Raw genomic sequence first — 18,823 nt, 5'->3', positions numbered from 1 at the left:
GAGATCTTTCACTTCTTTGGTTAATTCCTAGGTGTTAATTTTATTTGTAGCTATTGTAAATGTAATTACTTTCTTATTTTCTTTTTAAGATTGTTCACTGTTGCCATATTAAAATGCCACTAGTTTTTACATGTTGATTTTGTATTCTGCAGCATTACTAAATGTGTTTATGTAGTTGTTTTTTGGTGGTCTTTAGGTTTTTACAAATGTAAGATCATATCATCTGCAAGCAAGGATAATTTGACTTCTTCCTTTCCAGTTTGGATGCCCTTTATTTCTGTCTCTTGTCTGACTGTTCCTAGCTAGGTCTTCTAGTATTGTGGTGAATAACAGTGAATGCTACACTGTCTTGACTACTATAGTTTTACAGTATTATTTATTTATTTATTTTTATTTTTCTGATTTTATTTTTTTAAATTTTAATTTTTATGGGTACATAGTAAGTGTATATATTTATGGGGTACATGAGATGTCTTGATATAGGAATGCAATATGAAATAGACACATCATAGAAAATGGGGTAGCTATCTCCTCAACATTTATACTTTAAGTTACAAATAATTCAATTATAACTCTTTGAGTTATTTAAAAATGTATAATGAAGTTATTATTGACTTTAATCACTCTGTTGTGCTATCAGATAGTAGGCCTTATTCATTCTTTCTAACTTTCGTTTCTACTCATTAACATTAACCATCCCTACCTCCCTCCCAGCCCCTTACTATATTTCTCAGCCTCTGATAACCAACTTTCTACTTTCTATCTCCATGAGTTTAATTCTAATGTTTTCAAGGTTCATCGATGTTGTAATATGTATTTTTTTGGTTGACAAACAATATTTCATTATATGGATGTACTACATTTCATTTATCTATTCATCAATACATGGACATTTGGGTTGCTTCTACTTTTGGCTATTATGAATAATGATATAAACATTTAAGTACAAGTTTTTGTGTGGATATATGTTTTCATTTTCCTTGGATACATACTTAGGAGTAGAATTGCTATATCATATGGTAATTATATGTTTAACATTTTGAGGGATTGTGAAACTGTTTTCCAAAGTAACTGCACCTTTCATTTCCAACAGCAATGTATCAGGGTTCTTATTTCTCCACATCCTTGTCAACACATGTTATTATCTGTCTTTTGTATTATAGCCATCCCAGTGGATGTTAAATGGTATTTCATTTTGGTTTTGATTTGCATTTCCCTAATGGCTAATGATGTTGAGCATCTTTTAATGTGTTTATTAATCATTTGTGTGTTTTCTTTGGAAAAATGTCTATTCAAATCCTTTGCCAGTACAGAAACATGCATTGTTTTTCTGTTTATTCTCAAATTGTAAGAGTTCTTTATATATTCTCCAAACATATATCAGATAGTTGATTTGCAAATATTTTCTCTTCAAAGACCACATATTGTATGATTTAATTTATATGAAATTCAGAAATGGAGAGTGACTGCTAATATGCATGGGGTTTCTTTTTGGGGTAATGAAAATGTTCTAAAATTGATTGTGGTATGGTGATGGTTGTATAACTCTGTGAATATACTAAAAACCACTGAATTGTACAATTTAAGTGGTCGAATTATATATTAAGTGAATAAAATCTCAATAAATGTAATAAATAGATTTTTAAATTTAAACTGCACTCATACAGGTTTTTCAAATAACCCTAGTAATAATTCTTCTTCTTCAGTTATTTTATGAGACACATCATCATCATCAAAGTTATTATTTTATGAGACACATCATCATCATCATCATCATCTTCTTCATAGTTTTATTATTTTATGAGACAGGGTCTCACTCTGTTGCCCAGGCTGGAGTGCACTGGTGCAATCACAGCTCACTGCAGCGTCTACCTCCCAGGCTAAAGTAATCTTCCCTCTTCAGCCTCTTGAGTAGCAGGGACCACAGGTCTGTGCCAACAAGCACAGCTATTTTTTTTTTATTTTTTGTAGCAATGGGGTCTCAGTATGTTCCCTAGGCTGGTCTCAAGCTCCTAGGCTCAACTGATCCTCCTGCCTTGGCCTTCCAAAGTGCTGGGATTACAGATATGAGCCACCACACCCAGCAAAAATAATAATTTATAATGGTTGTATATTTTATCATAATAATAGAGCAATTTGTTTCACAATTTCTCTATTACTAGATATGTAGTTTTGTTTAAAATTTTCTGCTCTTATAATAAATTGATGATAAACTGATGTGCAGATTTTGTTTAAATGCATTCCTAAAATGCAGTAGTTACCAGATAAAAATGTATGAGCTTTTATTCAACATAGTACCGGAAGTTCTAGCCAGAGCAAACAGAAAAGAGAAAGAAAGAAAGGGCATCCAAATTGGTAAACAGGAAGTCAAACTGTACTGTTTGCTGATGATATGACCGTATACCTAGACAACCTTAAAGACTGATCCAAAAAGCTCCTAGAACTGGTAAATAAATTCAGCAAAGATTCAGGATACAAAATTAATGTACACAATCAATGTCTCTGCTATACACCAACAGCTATCATGAGGGGGTCTGTCCTGCAAACCGTGACTTAACGATGGATGAATAGCATACAGTGACTCAGATATTGTGCTTGTCAGTCCGGCCCAGCGTCTAGGTCACTTTGTTGCAGCCATGGCCTCAACTAGCTAGCAAGACTCACATTTATTCATTAATGATTAATTCACAAAGGCTTGAGTCAACATTACTAGAGGGTAATTGACATTGAGGACCTCCTGAGTGGAAAGCAATTAAGTACCTGTAGTAGAACAAAGGTTAGTCTTAGGACCATATGTGTAAACAAGTTAGTTAAACTCTTTACATTTCTTAGTTTCTACTCTAAGTTATTTAACTAACGGGACAAAGCTGCCTGTAGCCAAGTACTATAGTAAAAACTTTCAGGCTTTCTAAAAGGGTTTGTGTACATTCTCTATTAACTAAAATTTCTCCTACCAGCCTGACTGAATCTCCATACAACCAAGCTGAGAATCAAATGAAGAACTCAACCCCTTTCACAATAGCTGCAAGAGAAACCAAACCAAACCAAACCAAACAAAAAAAGCAAACAAGCATAGAAATATATCTAACCAAGGAGGTGAAAGACATCTACAAAGAAAACTACAAAACACTGCTGAAAGAAATCATAGACGACAAAAACCAATGTAAACACATCCCATGCTCATGAATGGGTAGAATCAATATTGTGAAAATGATCATAGTGCCAAAAGCAATCTACAAGTTTAATGCAGTTCCCATCAAAATACCACTATCATTCTTCACAGCACTACAAAAAAGATCCTAAAATTAATATGGAACCAAAAAAAGAGCCTGCATAGTCAAAGCAAGACTAAGCAAAAATAACAAATCTGAAGGCATTACATTACCCAACTTCAAAATATACTAGAAGGCCATAGTCACCAAACAGCATAATACTGGTATAAAAATAGGCACATAGACCAATGGAACAGAATAGAGAACCCAGAAATAAAGCCAAACACAGCCAACTGATCTTTGACAAGGCAAACAAAAACATAAAGTGAGGAAAGGTCACCCTATTCAACAAACGGTGCTGGGATAATTGGCAAGCTACACTTAGAAGAATGAAACTCGATCCTCATCTCTCACCTTATACAAAAGTCAACTCAAGATTGATCAAAGACTTAAATCTAAGGCCTTAAACCATAAAGATTAGAGAAGACAATATCAGAGAATACCTTGTAGACAGTGGCTTAGGCAAAGACATAATGACCAAGAACCCAAAAGCAAATACAACAAAAACAAAGATAAGTAGATAGGATTTAATTAAACTAAAAAGCTTCTGCAAAGCAACAATAATAGTAATAATCAGCAAGTTAACAGACAACACACAAAGTGGGAGAAAATCTTCACAATCTATACATCTGACAAAGACTAATGTCCAGAATCTACAAAGAATGCAAACAAATCAGCAAGAAAAAAATTCCCATCAAAAAGTGGGCTAAGAACATGAATAGACAATTCTGAAAAGGAAATTACATGATTGTATATTTAGAAGACCCCATTGTCTCAGCCCCAAATCTCCTTAAAATGATAAGCAACTTCAGCAAAGTCTCAGGATAGAAAACCAATGTGCAAAAATCGCAAGCATTCCTATAGACCAATAACAGACTAACAGAGAGCCAAATCAAAATTGAACTCCCATTCACAATTGTTACAGAGAGAATAAAATACCTAGGAATACAACTAACAAAGGATGTAAAGGACCTCTTGAAAGAGAACTACAAAGCACTGCTCAAGGAAATAAGACAGAATACAAACAGATGGAAAAACATTCCATGCTCATGGCTAGGAGAATCAATATTGTGAAAATGGCCATACTGCCCAAAGTAATTTATAGATTTAACGCTATCCCAATCAAGTTACCAATGACCTTCTTCACAGAACTGGAAAAATCTACCATAAACTTCATGTGAAACCAAGAGAGCCCACATAGCCAAGACAATCCTAAGCAAAAAGAACAAAGCTGGAGGCATCACGCTACCTGACTTCAAACTATACTACAAGGCTATAGTAATCAAAACAACATGGTACTAGTACCAAAACAGAGATATAGACCAATGGAATAGAACAGAGGCCTAGGAGGCAACACCACATATCTACAACCATCTGATCTTTGACAAACCTGACAAAAACAAGCAATGGGGAAAGGATTTCCTGTTTAACAAATGGTGTTGGGATAACTGGCTAGCCATATGCAGAAAACAGAAACTGGACCTCTTCCTGACACTTTACACTAAAATAAACTTCAGATGGATTAAAGACTTAAACATAAGACCTAACACCATAAAAACCCTAGAAGAAAACCTAAGTAATACCATTCAGGACATAGGCATAGGCAAGGACTTCATGACTAAAACACCAAAAGCATTGGCAAAAAAGCCAAAATAGACAAATGGGAACTAATTAAACTCTACTGCTTCTGTAAAGCAAAAGAAACAATCATTAGAGTGAACTGGCAACCAACAGAGTGGGAAAAAATATTTGCAATCTACCCATCTGACAAAGGGCTAATATCCAGAATCTAAAAAGAACTAAAACAGATTTACAAGAAAAAACAAACAAATCCATTCAAAAGTGGGCAAAGGATATGAACAGACACTTCTCAAAAGAAGACATATATGAAGGCAACAAACATATGAAAAAATGTTCATCATCACTGGTCATTAGAGATATGCAAATTAAAACCACATTGAGATACTACCTCATGCTGGTTAGAATGGTGATCATTAAAAAATCTGGAGACAACAGATGCTGGAGAAGATGTGGAGAAACAGGAAAACTTTTACACTGTTTTTGGGAGTGTAAATTAGTTCAGCCATTGTGGAAGACAGTGTAGTGCTTCCTCAAGGACCTAGAAATAGAAATTCCATTTGACCCAGCAATCCCATTACTGTTTATATATCCAAAGGATTATAAATCATTGTTATAAAGACATATGTACACATATGTTCATTGCAGCAGTTTACAATAGCAAAGACCTGGAAACAACCCAAATGCCCATTGATGACAGAATGTGACAAGGAAAATGTGACACATATATAGCATGGAATACTATGCAGCCATAAAAAACCATGAGTTCGTGTCCTTTGTAGGGACATGGATGAATCTGGGAACCATCATTCTCAGGAAACTGACACAAGAACAGAAAATCAAACACTGCAAGTTCTCACTCATAGATGCGTGATGAACAGTGAGAACACATGGACACAGGGAGGGGAGCATCACACACTGTTGTCTGTTGGGCGGGGTAGGGGAGGGACAGCAGGGGGTGGGGAGGCTGGGGAGGAATAACATGGGGAGAAATGCCAGATATAGGTGACAGGGGGATGGATGCTGCAAACCACATTGCCATGTATGTACCTATGCAACAATTCTGCATGATCTGCACATGTACCCTAGAACCTAAAGTACAATAAAAAAAAAGGAAGATATGACAGCATTCATTTTTAGTATTTGCTGTAGAATGTATCCTGAATTGGAATGTGGGAGGAGTTCTGGTATTTGTGTATTTATATGTTTCAAGGAAATAAAGGTACAGAGAAGCACTTGTTCGTTGCCTATATAAAGACTAACTGTACAGCTGACAGCTTAAAAATACTGTATGACATTGCATTTCTTGTCTAACAGTAGCATCTGTTTCCTTCATTCCCAAACCAACAAAAACCATTAAAGATCAATGCTGAAAATGTGAAAAAAAAAAAAGAAAATATACAAATGGCCAAGAAGCATATGGAAAAATGCTCAACATCACTAATTATCAGGGAAATGCAAGTCAAACCACAAAGTGATACCACCTCACTCCTGGAAGAATGGCTATAATAAAAAAATAATATATGTTGGTGTGGATCCAGTAAAAGGAAACACTTTAATGCTGCTGATTGGAATGTAAACTAGTACAACCACTATTAAAACTGTGTGGAAATTCCTTAAAGAACTAAAAGTAGATCTACTGTGTGATCCAGCAATCCCATTATTAAGTATCTACCCAGACAAAAAGAAGTCATTATACAAAAAAGATACTTGCATACACACGTTTATAGCAGCAGAATTTGCAACTGCAAAAATATGGAACCAGCTCAAATGCCCATCAATGTACGAGTGGATAAAGAAAATATGATGTATACATTATATATATTTGGAACATGTGGAATACTACTGAGCTATAAAAAGGAACGAAATAATGGCATTCACAACAACCTGTATGGAATTGGAGACTATTATTATAAGTGAAGTAACTCAGGAATGGAAACCCATTCATTGTATGTTCTCATATGTGGGACCTAAGTTATGAGGATTCACAGGCATAAGAATGATACGTTGAAATTTTGGGACTTGGGGAAAAGGGTAAAAGGGCAGAGAGAGATAAAAGACTACACATTGGGTACAGTGTACACTACTCAGGTGATGGGTGCACCGAAATCTCAGAAATCACCACTAAATAACATAGTCATGTAACCAAACACCACCTGTTTCCCCAAAACCTATTGAAATTTTAAAAAGTTTACATTAAAAAAGGAATCCTGATAAAAAGCTCACAAAATAAAAATCTAACTTTTACTAAAAAAATAAAAAATGAGTAAGAGAACTCTTATAATTTAATAACATAACAACCCAATTTTTTAAATGGACAAATGATTTGAACAGGCCCTTTATTAAATAAGATATACAGATGGCAAACTATGACACAAAAAGGTGCTAAATATCATTAATTTTTCGGAAAATACAAATCAAAATCTCAATGAGATATAACTATATACCCACCAGAATGAGTAAAATTTAAAAGTTTGATTATATCAAATGTTATCAGTGATATAGAGAAACTAGAACTCTCATTCCCTCCTAGTGGAAATGTAAAATGTATAACTGCTTTGGAAACTATTTTGACAGTGAAAAGAAATTTTTAAAATTCTATGCCTACCATATGACCTGGCCATCCCACTCCTTGGTATTTACTCAAGCACATGTTCACATAAAGTCTTGGTCACAAATATTCATAGCAGTTTTATGTGTAAGAGCAAAAAACTGGAAACACGTCTCATACCCATTAATAGATGGAAAAGTAAATATATACACACACACACACACACACACACACACACACACACACACACATATATATATATATATATATATATATATATATATATCTCCAGTGGAGTACTACTCATCAATAAAAAGAAATGAATGATTCTTACCCAAAGCAACAAAAGTGAATCTCAATTATGCTTAGTGGAAGAATTCAGACAAAATGAAAAATACATTTATACAGTTCTACTTATTTAAAATTCTAGAAAATGAAAACTGATAGTAACAAAATAAATCAGTGGTTTCCTGGTGATGGGGCAGGGTTTATTTATAAAGGGGGAGAAGAAAACTTTTGGGAGAGATGGATATATTCATTATTTCAATTGTAGTGATGGTTTCACAGATGGAAACATATTTCAAAACTCATCAGATTGTATATTATAAAAGCATATAGTTTATTGCACTATAAAGGCACAAAAAATACAGAACCATAAAATTAAAGTACTACAAGTTCCTTTGAATTAAAAAAGTATAAGATTTTAATGGTTTTTATACATTTTCCAAGTTGCACTCGAAAAATGACTTAAGAATTTAAACTTACATCAGCATTGTATAAGAACATCTGTTTCAGCATGTCTTTGCCAACAATAGGTACTGCAATTTGTAAAAATTGGCTGACTTAATAGACAAAAATTAGTATTTTAGGTTATTTTAATTTGAATTTCTTTACAGTGAAGTTGAACAAGTTTAATGTTTATTTTTCATTTTAATTTCTATTTTGTTGATTGTATCCTTTGCCCATTTTCCTGAAAAAAATTTTTTAAATAATTTCATCTTTTATTTTAGATTCAGGGGATAGGTGTGCAAGTTCGTTAAATAGGTATATTGTGTGATGCTGAGGTTTGGGGTATAGATCCCATCACCTAGGTAGTGAGCATAATATCCAATAGGTAGTTTTTCAACTCACCCTCTCCTTCCCTCCCCCAACTAGTCGTCTTCGGTGTCTATTGCTGCCATCCTTGTTTCCATGTGTACTCAGTGTTTAACTCCCACTTACAACTGAGAACATGCATTTTTTGGTTTTCTGTTTCTGTGTTAATTTTTTTAGGATTATGGCCTCCAGCTGCATCCATGTTGCTGAAAGGATAAGATTTCATTATTTTTTATGGCTGTGTAGTATCCATAGTGTATATGTACCACATTTTCTTTGTCCAATCCTCTGCCGATGGACACCTAGGTTGATTCCATGTGTTCACTGTTGTGAATAGTGCTGTGATAAACATATATGTACATAAGTCTTTTGGTTAGAAGGATTTTTTTTCCCTCGGGTATATACCCAGTAATGGGATTGCTAGGTCGCATGGGAGTTCTGTTTTAAGTGTTTTTTGAGAAATCTTGAAACTGCTTTCCACAGTGGCTGGATTAATTTACATTCCCATCAACAGTGTATAAGCACACACTTTTCTCTGGAGCTTCACCAGCATCTGTTATTTTTTGACTTTTGAATAATAGCCATTCTGACTGGTGTGAGATAGTACACCTCATTGTGGTTTGGATTTGCGTTTCTCTGATGATTAGTGATGATAAGTATTTTTTTCATATGTGTGTTGGCTGCTTGTATGTCTTCATTTGAGAAACGTCTGTTCATTATGTCCTTTGCCCATTTTTAATGGGATTGTTTTTTGATAAGTTCTTTGCAGATTCTGGATATTAGACTTTTGTCAGATGCAGTTTGCAAATATTTTCTCCTATTCTGTAGATTGTTTATGCTACTGATAATTTCTTATGCTGTGCAGAAGCTCTTTAGTTTAATTAGGTACCACTTGTCAATTTTTGTTTCTGTTGCAATTGCTTTTGGGGACTTGGCCAAAAATTCTTTGTCAAGGCCAATGTTGATAAGGCTATTTCCTAGGTTTTATCCTAGGATTTTTATAGTTTGAAGTCTTAACGTTTGAGTCTTTAATCCATCTTGAGTTAATGTTTGCATATGAAGAAAGTTAAGTGTCCAGTTTCAGTTTTCTGCATATGGCTAGCCAGTTATCCTAGCACCATTAATTGAATGGACAGTGCTTTCCTCACTGCTTGCTTCTGTTGCTCTGCCCATTTTCTAACTGTTGTGTTTTTCTTTTGTTTACTAATTTGCAAGAGCTTTGTAAATTAAGCATATTAAATTTTTCATGTGATATAGTTTGCAAATATTTTTCAAGTTTGTCTTTTCATTGTGAAGAAAATATAATCTAGAATAAGTGCATTTCTTTGGGTAAAAATGTGGTAGTAATTTTTTATATACAATATTTTGAGGAAAAATGGAAAAAATAGCATTTACTAATTCCAAGTTTTAGACACATGGGGATTCATTTTATCTTTTATCCTTTTTTATTTAAAAATTTCAGAAGAAAATGAAGAGAAATATATATTAAATATCTAATAATTTGGACATATACAATTTATTCATGCATTCTTCTACTGATGGACATTCAGGTTGTTTTCAATTTGAAGCTTTTTACAGATATCACTGTAGTAATTATCTACATAGTTTTAAAAATTCTTCATATCTTAATAAGTTTAAAAATGCTTCTCCCACTCTTCCCTCTTGTGTTCCTAAGTACTTTTCTATTATTATCAGAATATGAAGGCTGTCAGAGTGGCTAATCCCAGCACTTTGGGAGGCCAAGGTGGGCAGATCAGTTGAGATCAGGAGTTAGACACCAGCCTCACCAACAGGGAGAAACAGCATCTCTACCAAAAATACAAAAAGTAGCTGGGCATGGTGACATACATCTGTAATCCCAGCTACTCGGGTGGCTGAGGAAGAAGAATTGCTTGAATCAGGGAGGTGGAGGTTGTAGTAAGCTGATATTGCACCACTGCACTCCAACCTGGGCGAAAGAGTGAGACTCCAACACACACACACACACACACACACACACACACACACAAAAGTTTCTTATTTCCACAAAATGAATCACTCTATTAATATATTTGGACAGAGTGCCCTGTAAAAGGCATTGCTTGAAGGCAATTTTGCTTATCAAGGGAAGTATATAAAAAATGTATTTCAAAGTCCCTTAGCATATTAAAGGTCCTGACAAGTACTGCACTAAATACTAGGTTCCATGATATGCCAAAAAGAAAGAATCCAACAGTTAAATAAAGTTTAAGGGGCCACCACGACCTCCTTTTAGTGAGTCTGAAAACTCATTAGTGTAGTAAAACCCCTGAGAATTCCTACACTAAAGTCAACTTTCTAATTTTGCTTATATATAGTTTTCTAAATTTATTCACCAGATAATTATTTCCCTTTAACATCTGTTTATTTTTTTATCATACTTCAAGTTCTGAGGTACATGTGCAGAATGTGCAGGTTTGTTACATAGTTATACACATGCCATGGTGGTTTGCTGCATCCATCACCCTATCTTCTACATTAGGTATTTCTCCTAATGCTATCCCTCCCCTATTCCCACACCCTCTGCTATTCCTCCCCTAGCCCCGAAGCCCGTGACAGGCCCCAGTATGTGATGTTCCCCTCTCTGTGTCCATGTGTTCTCATTGTTCAACACCCACTTATGAGTGAGAACATGTGGTGTTTTCTGAGAATGACGGTTTCCAGTTTCATCCATGTCCCTGCAAAGCACATGAACTCATCCTTTTTTATGGCTGCACAGTATTCCATGGTGTATATGTGCCACATTTTCTTTATTCAGTCTATCATTGATGGGCATTTAGGTTGGTTCCAAGTCTTTGCTTTTGTGAACAGTGCCACAATAAACATACATGTGCGTGTGCCTTTATAACAGAATGATTTATAATCCTTTGGGTATATACCCAGTAATGTGATTGCTGGGTAAAATGGTATTTTTAGTTCTAGATATTTGAGGAATTGCCACACTGTCTTCCACAATGGCTGAACAAATTTACAGTCCCACCAACAGTGTAAAAGCATTCCTATTTCTCCTCACCCTCTCCAGCATCTGTTAACATGCCAAAGTAGTAGTGTTTCCGCTAGGAAAATACTAAAATAAAATGGACAGATTAGAACACAGATAACCCAAATCTAGATACTACTATCATACAAGTTGTCTTAATAAACATCAAGCATTTCATCAGGGCTATGGATAAGGAAACATATTTAATCCTCTCCTCTTTTAATTTTTGATAATAAATAAAGACACATCATAAATAAGTCAGACTTTGACATGTAGTGCCATTGTGGAAATAGCATACTTTGAGGTCAGATTGACATGAGTTACAACCCTAGGTTGGCCACTTACTACCTATGCATCCTTGGATAAGTGATTTAATGTCTCTACACATCAGTTTTCTCATAAGCAAAATGGGAATGGTAACATTCATCTTACAGTTGATGTGAGGATTAAATAAGATCATGTATATCAAGTACATACCAAAGTGGCTGGCATATACAAGGTTTTATACAATATCTACACTTGTACACAGCAGAATTTCTGTAAGGAAAGGAAATGAAGACCTGAGAACCCATGAACAGAGTGATAAGGTTCTGAATAATTGCTAGCTTTTTTCATGAGAATAGGATTAGAAGTGTAATCAGATCAGAGCTACAAGCTCCATGGTATTTCTATTACTAAAATTCTTTTAATACTTAATTACACTGGGTTTATATCTGTGAGTGTTGCAAAAAGAAGGTCATTGAGCTTTTCACCAGGCTGAAGAGAATCCCATTTGTAAAGTTGTCTGCCACTGCTTAACAAGTTCATAGTATTTTAGGAGGGTTAGAGTGTAGGAAGGGTGCTTTTTTGCCCTTAGTGGGTAAGAGTAAGTTATTAACTGACATAATGGAGTCCGTGAAAGAAACCTATTTGTAATCTGTACCACTTCAGAGACCTGGAATGCACCAGGAGGAGGCTTATAATTCACAGTATGAGAGTAAATAACCTTAATGGAATGTTTGGGTGTCTCGGGATCCCTGGAGTCTTTTAGCACAAGTGACTAAGTGTGAGTTTGCAGGGAATAAGGTCATTTTTTTTTAGTACACTGGCAGGGGAAATTACGTATAGAAATTCTGCTTATGCATGCATCACAAGAGTGAAGAATTTAAAATCTTTTTCACTCAGGATGAGAACTTTTTCTTTTCTAGTTATTCTTCCAAGGCTGCTCATTAGCAGTCCAGGTGCCACTTTATATATCTCCCTGAGAATACTGACCTGTCTGAGAGATGCAGGAAATATGAAAACTGCTATGTTTCCGTTTCCACAGCAAGAGATGACGAGCCTTCTGGATAATCTGTAAGGTTGGAACATGAAGATGATCAAATGCCCCCATGCCTTATATGGATGGGTATTCATTCACTGGCAGTTTTCCTTCTTGTCCAGTCTCTGCAGACAACAGATATCTGCAAACCCGTAAAGACTGATGTGTAACACAGAAGCATTTGTAACCAGAACAGACATTCACATTCTAAGAATAGTCAGCCTGCTATATTATGAACTAAGATTATTTATTGGCATTATGTGATCTATAATACTGGCTAGTATTTGACTTAAACAGCTATGATGACAGAGCAATATAATCTGACTTTAATGGAATGTTTTGCATCTTGCTACAAAATTACCCTGTTTTGCTGTTATTCCACTGGACATAATTGAGATAGCTATTAGAGTACATTAGGTGATGGTGTATTTCTAAAAAAGGAATTCGGTGTCTAGAAGATAAGAGGCTTTGGGATTAACAAGCGACAATATTTATGGTACAAATGTTTTTGTTTCTGACCTCCAGTTTTTTGGGAGAGAACACTCTGAATCAGCTTTCTTAATGTACAGGTAATCACTTTTCTCATACTCACAGCATACTAATATACTTGGCATTTTGAGATTTTAAAAAAGTTGACAGTGGCCATCCTCTACAGTTTTTGCACAGTATAGTGTCTTTTATGTGCCATTCAGTGTTCTTTCATGTGTGAAATTTAGATTCCCAAAGACAGAGGCCAACCAGTCATGGTGAGTTATCCTTGCCACAGAAGGCTGGCAAGCTCTCATGCCACTGAGTTAAACAGGCAGATTCTAGACACCAAGTTTCTTTCTTCCAGGAAAAGTGAAAAAATAAAAGTGGCTCTGAGAATGTCTGTCTTTGGAATCATGACTCCATGGTAGGCACAACATTCTGTCTTGTCTGGAATCCTAGCCTTAGGGTATTCTTCCCCTTAAGTCTGGGCAGAAAGCAAATGTATTGGCCCATGTCTTCAGTGAAAGATATACAGAAGATAACTTATGTTTGTCAAATAAAGAGAAAAAGAGGTTTCAAGTGCTTAAGGATATATCTAATCTCGCCTACCCAACATTTCTACAAAGAAGACAACTGAAAAATCCTGGAAGATGATTCTGAAAATGCAATGCATTTTCTTGCCTTACTGTTCCAAAGAAGTGATGCTAATTCTTTCAATGTTTGCTCCTTGCTTATGGTTGGCTATTTCAGAATTTTTAGGTGTGGTTTGGTGATGAACCTTTACAAAAGTTGGCTGTTGGGATTATGCTCTTAGGATGCTTTTACCTTTTTTTACTGCAACTTACACTCTTATTTGGCACAGAAAATTTTTCCTCCAAGCAATTGTTTGAATTAAAATCATGCTATTGTAGACACTGAGGCTTGAGCTGAAAACCCAATTATCAACTTTGTGGTGTCACTCCCAGGGTGAGCTTAAGCTAAGGCTGCAAAGGTAGCTCACTGGGTGAGGACTAAATTGAAAAAGGAAGATACCTCAAAAAATCAGGCTCTGGGTAATAGAAGACAAACACAGAATTTAGGAAGTCAATTCACCTTCACCTCCTACCATCTGTACACAAACTGCTTCCCCCAACTCCACCTGCTCTTGCTGCTTATGTAGTAGTGATTTCGCTTATTCAATATATGTCTACTTGAACCAAGAATGATGTTATTTTAGTCTTACTGTTTGCTGGTTGAGCTCTGGCTCTCTTTCTGTCTTTTCCTAGATCTTTACTTTAAAATTCTAGGTTCTCACATAAACCCTCGAAACTATGTAAAATGACTGTTACAGTATATGTACACTTCTTTCTAGTCATTGGTTCTCAGAGGTTGGAAAGAGCAGAGAAAATGACACAATGGAGTCTGGGAAAACCTAGGTTGAGTCACCACTGCTTTATGACTTTATATAGGTCTCATTACCTTCCCAGCTTCAGCTTTTTCATCTATAAAATAGAGGAAATACTCTTTCATTCATAGTATTTTTGGGATACTCTACCCCAAAGTATGAGCATTGCCTAATGTTATATTCTTGACCTTCTGGCTTTCTCTTCCCGATTTATTTCCTTGTCCATGTGGATGCACGTAAACACTGCAAAGGTGATTCCTAGTTTTACATTTTATCTTCTTTCCCTAGTTTTATCCTCTCCTTGCTGAGTCCTCTTTACCTCCATGGATTTAACTGCCATCTCTATACAAATTACTCCCAGATCTCTCTAGTCAGTGGGACTATTTCCAGATACTTAAAATGTCTCTTGGCTTTGATCGTTCCTCTCCATTTGTAGTGTTACTACCACTCATGAAGCCATTGCAACACGTGATCAGTGTTTTGCTGTTCTTTCCAGTTCTTTTCTCTTCAAATTCCAATCCATCCTGCATACTAGCACCCAAGTAATCTTTCTAAAATTAATCTTTCCTTATATCAATACATCACTCAAGGTCATAAACTTAATAGCTATTTTCTATTGTACCAAGTCTACAAAACCCTCTATCATCTGGCCATATCTTACCTCTCTAAGACTGTAGCCCACAACCCACAATGTCCACCCTATGCTTCAGAATGGATAGTCTTCTCAGTGTTCTTAGCACATTCATGTTGTTACTGTTACCTGGAATGCTAATTCATCCCTTCCTAATAACATCTAGCTTAAGTCCTGCCTCATCCTGAAAACTGTCGCCAGAACAGCCCATATGCTTTCCCCCTTTACTGATATACTTAAGTTTAAGCATCACTAACAATCACACAATTACCACATGCATCACACAGTGCTTAACATAGAGCTAAGCCTATATTCGGTATGTAATTACTAGCATCATTTTTATGGCAATGAGCACACCAAATTTTGTGTGCCCAAGATTCATACACTTTTCCTATCGTTCCCTGAAACTGCAAACTCCTTGAGAGCAGAGACCACCTTTTATTTATCTTTATGTCCCTCCACAGTACCTTGTTTGAAGCGTACCCTCAGGAAATGCTTTATGAATTGAACTAATTGATTAGAGACCTGCCTTATTTCAGGAACACACACCAATTTAGAGCTTAGGGTTTGACAGTAAAGGTAAAGCAGTAAAATGAACATACATGATATTACTGCATGAAGTAAGTTTTCCAGGAGATGAGAGTATGGATACACTCTTCTTATCTAGAAACATGGGGAAAAAATCACTTGGAAAATGCCTCGCTACCCAAAGGAGTATCCTTCTATAACCCAGTGTATTGTTTGATGTTTTCAAAAATCATGCAAAGGCAAATGATGAGTATATGAACACGTTGTTTATAGGCACGTGGCCAAAATGCTAGGGTAGATGTGTTAAGAGGGAACAAGTAGGTGTATATGAAGAACATATATAAAGAAAGAAATTCGGTTCTAGAATGTGAAAGTTATACAGTGGCCTCTAGTTTATATGTATTCCTTCTGAAAAAGGAAAGGAGCCATTTGGTGAAAGATATCGGGTTGAGATTACTAGATTACTCAGCTTGACAACTGTCCCATCAGTATAAGGTGGTATGAAAATGTGGTATTTTAGCTGAAGATAGCTCAAAGATCATGGAATTTAAACAGGTCCAGAGAGGAGGGGCTTTCTAAAATCATGCATTAAACTTAGTGGCAGAGGTGGGAAATGCTTTCCATGCTAGAGCTCTATCCATATTTTCCCAGCTTCTCTTTCTGGTGAAAGAGGTACAGGAACTAAAATAATTTTCTTTCAAGTGGTACTTAAAAGATCTATAAACTGAAAGGGAAACAGGAACAAAGGAGAGATACTGGGTGGTATAGTGATTAAGAGTTTGAACTTTTGAGCCAGGATCTGTCCTTGATAGATGTGTGACTTTGGGTTTCTTTGAGCTTAAGTTTCCTCATCTATAAAATGGGGTTATTTAATGTTTACAACTCACAAAATGGTTATAACTATTAACTGTTATAAACTCTGTAAATGATTGGCACATAATTAGTATTCAACAAATGTTAGTTGCACACTTTGAAATAATCTAACAATCATTTTATTTTTTTATTTTTTATTTTTTACTTTTTATTTTTCTATTGCATTTTAGGTTATTGGGTACATGTGAAGAACATGCAAGATTGTTGCATAGGTGCATATGTGGCAGTGTGATTTGCTACCTTCCTCCCCTTCACCTATATGTAGCATTTCTCCCCATGCTATCCCTCACCAACTCACCACTCCCCGCTGTCCCTCCCCTATTTCCCCCCAACTGACCCCAGTGTGTAGTGCTCCCCTCCCTGTGTCCATGTTTTCTCATTGTTCAACACCTGCCTATGAGTGAGAACATGTTGTGTTTGATTTTGTGTTCTTGTGTCAGTTTGCTGAGAATGATGGTTTCCAAGTTCATCCATGTCCCTACAAAGGATGCGAACTCATCGTTTTTGATGGCTGCATAGTATTCCATGGTGTATATGTGCCACATTTCCCCTGTCCAGTCTATCATCGATGGGCATTTGGGTTGGTTCCAGGTCTTTACTATTGTAAACAGTGCTGCAATGAACATTCGTGTGCATGTGTCCTTATAGTAGAATGATTTACAATCCTTTGGATATATACTCAGTAATGGGATTGCTGGCTCAAATGGAATTTCTATTTCTAGGTCCTTGAGGAATGGCCATACTGTCTTCCACAATGGTTAAACTAACTTACACTCCCACCAACAGTGTAAAAGTATTCTTATTTCTCCATATCCTCTCCAGCATCTGTTGTCTCCAGATTTTTTAATGGTACTGGTACCAAAACAGAGATATAGACCAATGGAACAGAACAGAAGCCTCGGAGGCAAAACAACATATCTACAACCATCCGACCTTTGACAAACCTGACAAAAACAAGCAATGGGGAAAGGCTTCCCTGTTTAATAAGTGGTGTTGGGAAAACTGACTCACCATATGCAGAAAGCAGAAACTGGACCCCTTCCTGACACCTTACACTAAAATTGACTCCAGATGGATTAAAGACTTAAACATAAGACCTAACACCATAAAAACACTAGAAGAAAATCTAGGCAAAACCATTCAGGACATAGGCGTAGGCAAGGACTTCATGACCAAAACACCAAAAGCATTGACAACAAAAGCCAAAATAGACAAATGGGACCTAATCAAACTCCACAGCTTCTGCACAGCAAAAGCAACAGTCATTAGAGTGAATCAGCAACCAACAGAATGGGAAAACAATTTTGCAGCTTACCCATCTGACAAAGGGCTGACATCTAGAATTTACAAAGAACTAAAACAGATTTACAAGAAAAAAAAAACAAGCCCATTCAAAATTGGGTGAAGGATATGAACAGGTACTTTACAAAAGAAGATATACACGAGGCCAACAAACATATGAAAAAATGCTCATCATCACTGGTCATTAGAGAAATGCAAATCAAAACTACATTGAGATACCATCTCATGCCAGTTAGAATGGCGATCATTAAAAAATCTGGAGACAACAATCATTTTCTATATGCATCATTATTTTGCAAAAGTTGCAGAGAATACTGAAATAAAGATGATGAGGCCTCTGACTCCAGTGAGTTCCCATATAGTCCCCAAACTTTTTACTGGAGCCAGGCTACTTTCTTCATGTCCTCTTCACTTACCTTGGGGTCTTGTACACTACAACCTGTGACTTTCCTTATACCTTCTGCTTCTACATTCCTTGCTGACAATCCAGATCCTATCTAAGCTTCAAGGCCCAAATTCCATGTCCTTTGTGAAGCCTTTTCTGACCATACCAACCCATCTTAGTTCCCCCACTACCCCAAATTTCAGAAATGTTACGTTTTCCCCTATTCTCTCTACTTTTTCCTATTATTTTCTTGGTCAACCAGACAGCCATCCTACCTCAGAATGGCAATGGCACTTCATTCTGCATATGAAAGAATAAAAGAAAAAAAAGTTTTTGGAAAACATCTACTTATCTAATCCTCCCAAATGTGTAATCAAAAGTAAACAACTCATGTGAAGATTATATTGGTAAGATGTTAGTATAGGCCAAGGTATCTTGAATTCTTATATAGAAAG

General features: G+C 35.9%; 1 protein-coding gene across 3 annotated transcripts in view; it reads right to left on the bottom strand.

The window, feature by feature from the left end:
* Window positions 1-18,823, bottom strand: part of ZDHHC15 (zinc finger DHHC-type palmitoyltransferase 15) — a 137,209-nt gene that overhangs the window by 10,150 nt on the left and 108,236 nt on the right. The window contains exon 11 of one of the 3 annotated variants that reach the window (XM_012455771.3): window positions 12,749-12,827. The exons of 1 other annotated variant lie outside the window; for it this stretch is intronic. In XM_012455771.3, coding sequence (XP_012311194.2) covers window positions 12,781-12,827 — 47 coding nt within the window. In that variant the 3' untranslated portion in view covers window positions 12,749-12,780. Of the gene's footprint in view, window positions 1-12,748; window positions 12,828-12,869; window positions 12,937-18,823 lie in introns of those variants that run through there. One more of the 3 variants, XM_012455772.3, reaches the window with a different exon arrangement.

The sequence above is a fragment of the Aotus nancymaae genome, unplaced genomic scaffold (genome assembly GCF_030222135.1).
Source record: "Aotus nancymaae isolate 86718 unplaced genomic scaffold, 86718_ANA_hifiasm-v0.15.2.pri h1tg000004l, whole genome shotgun sequence".
Lineage (NCBI taxonomy): Eukaryota > Metazoa > Chordata > Mammalia > Primates > Aotidae > Aotus > Aotus nancymaae.
Note: the sequence above shows the minus strand (reverse complement) of the source record. Positions and strands in the feature narration are given on the sequence as shown.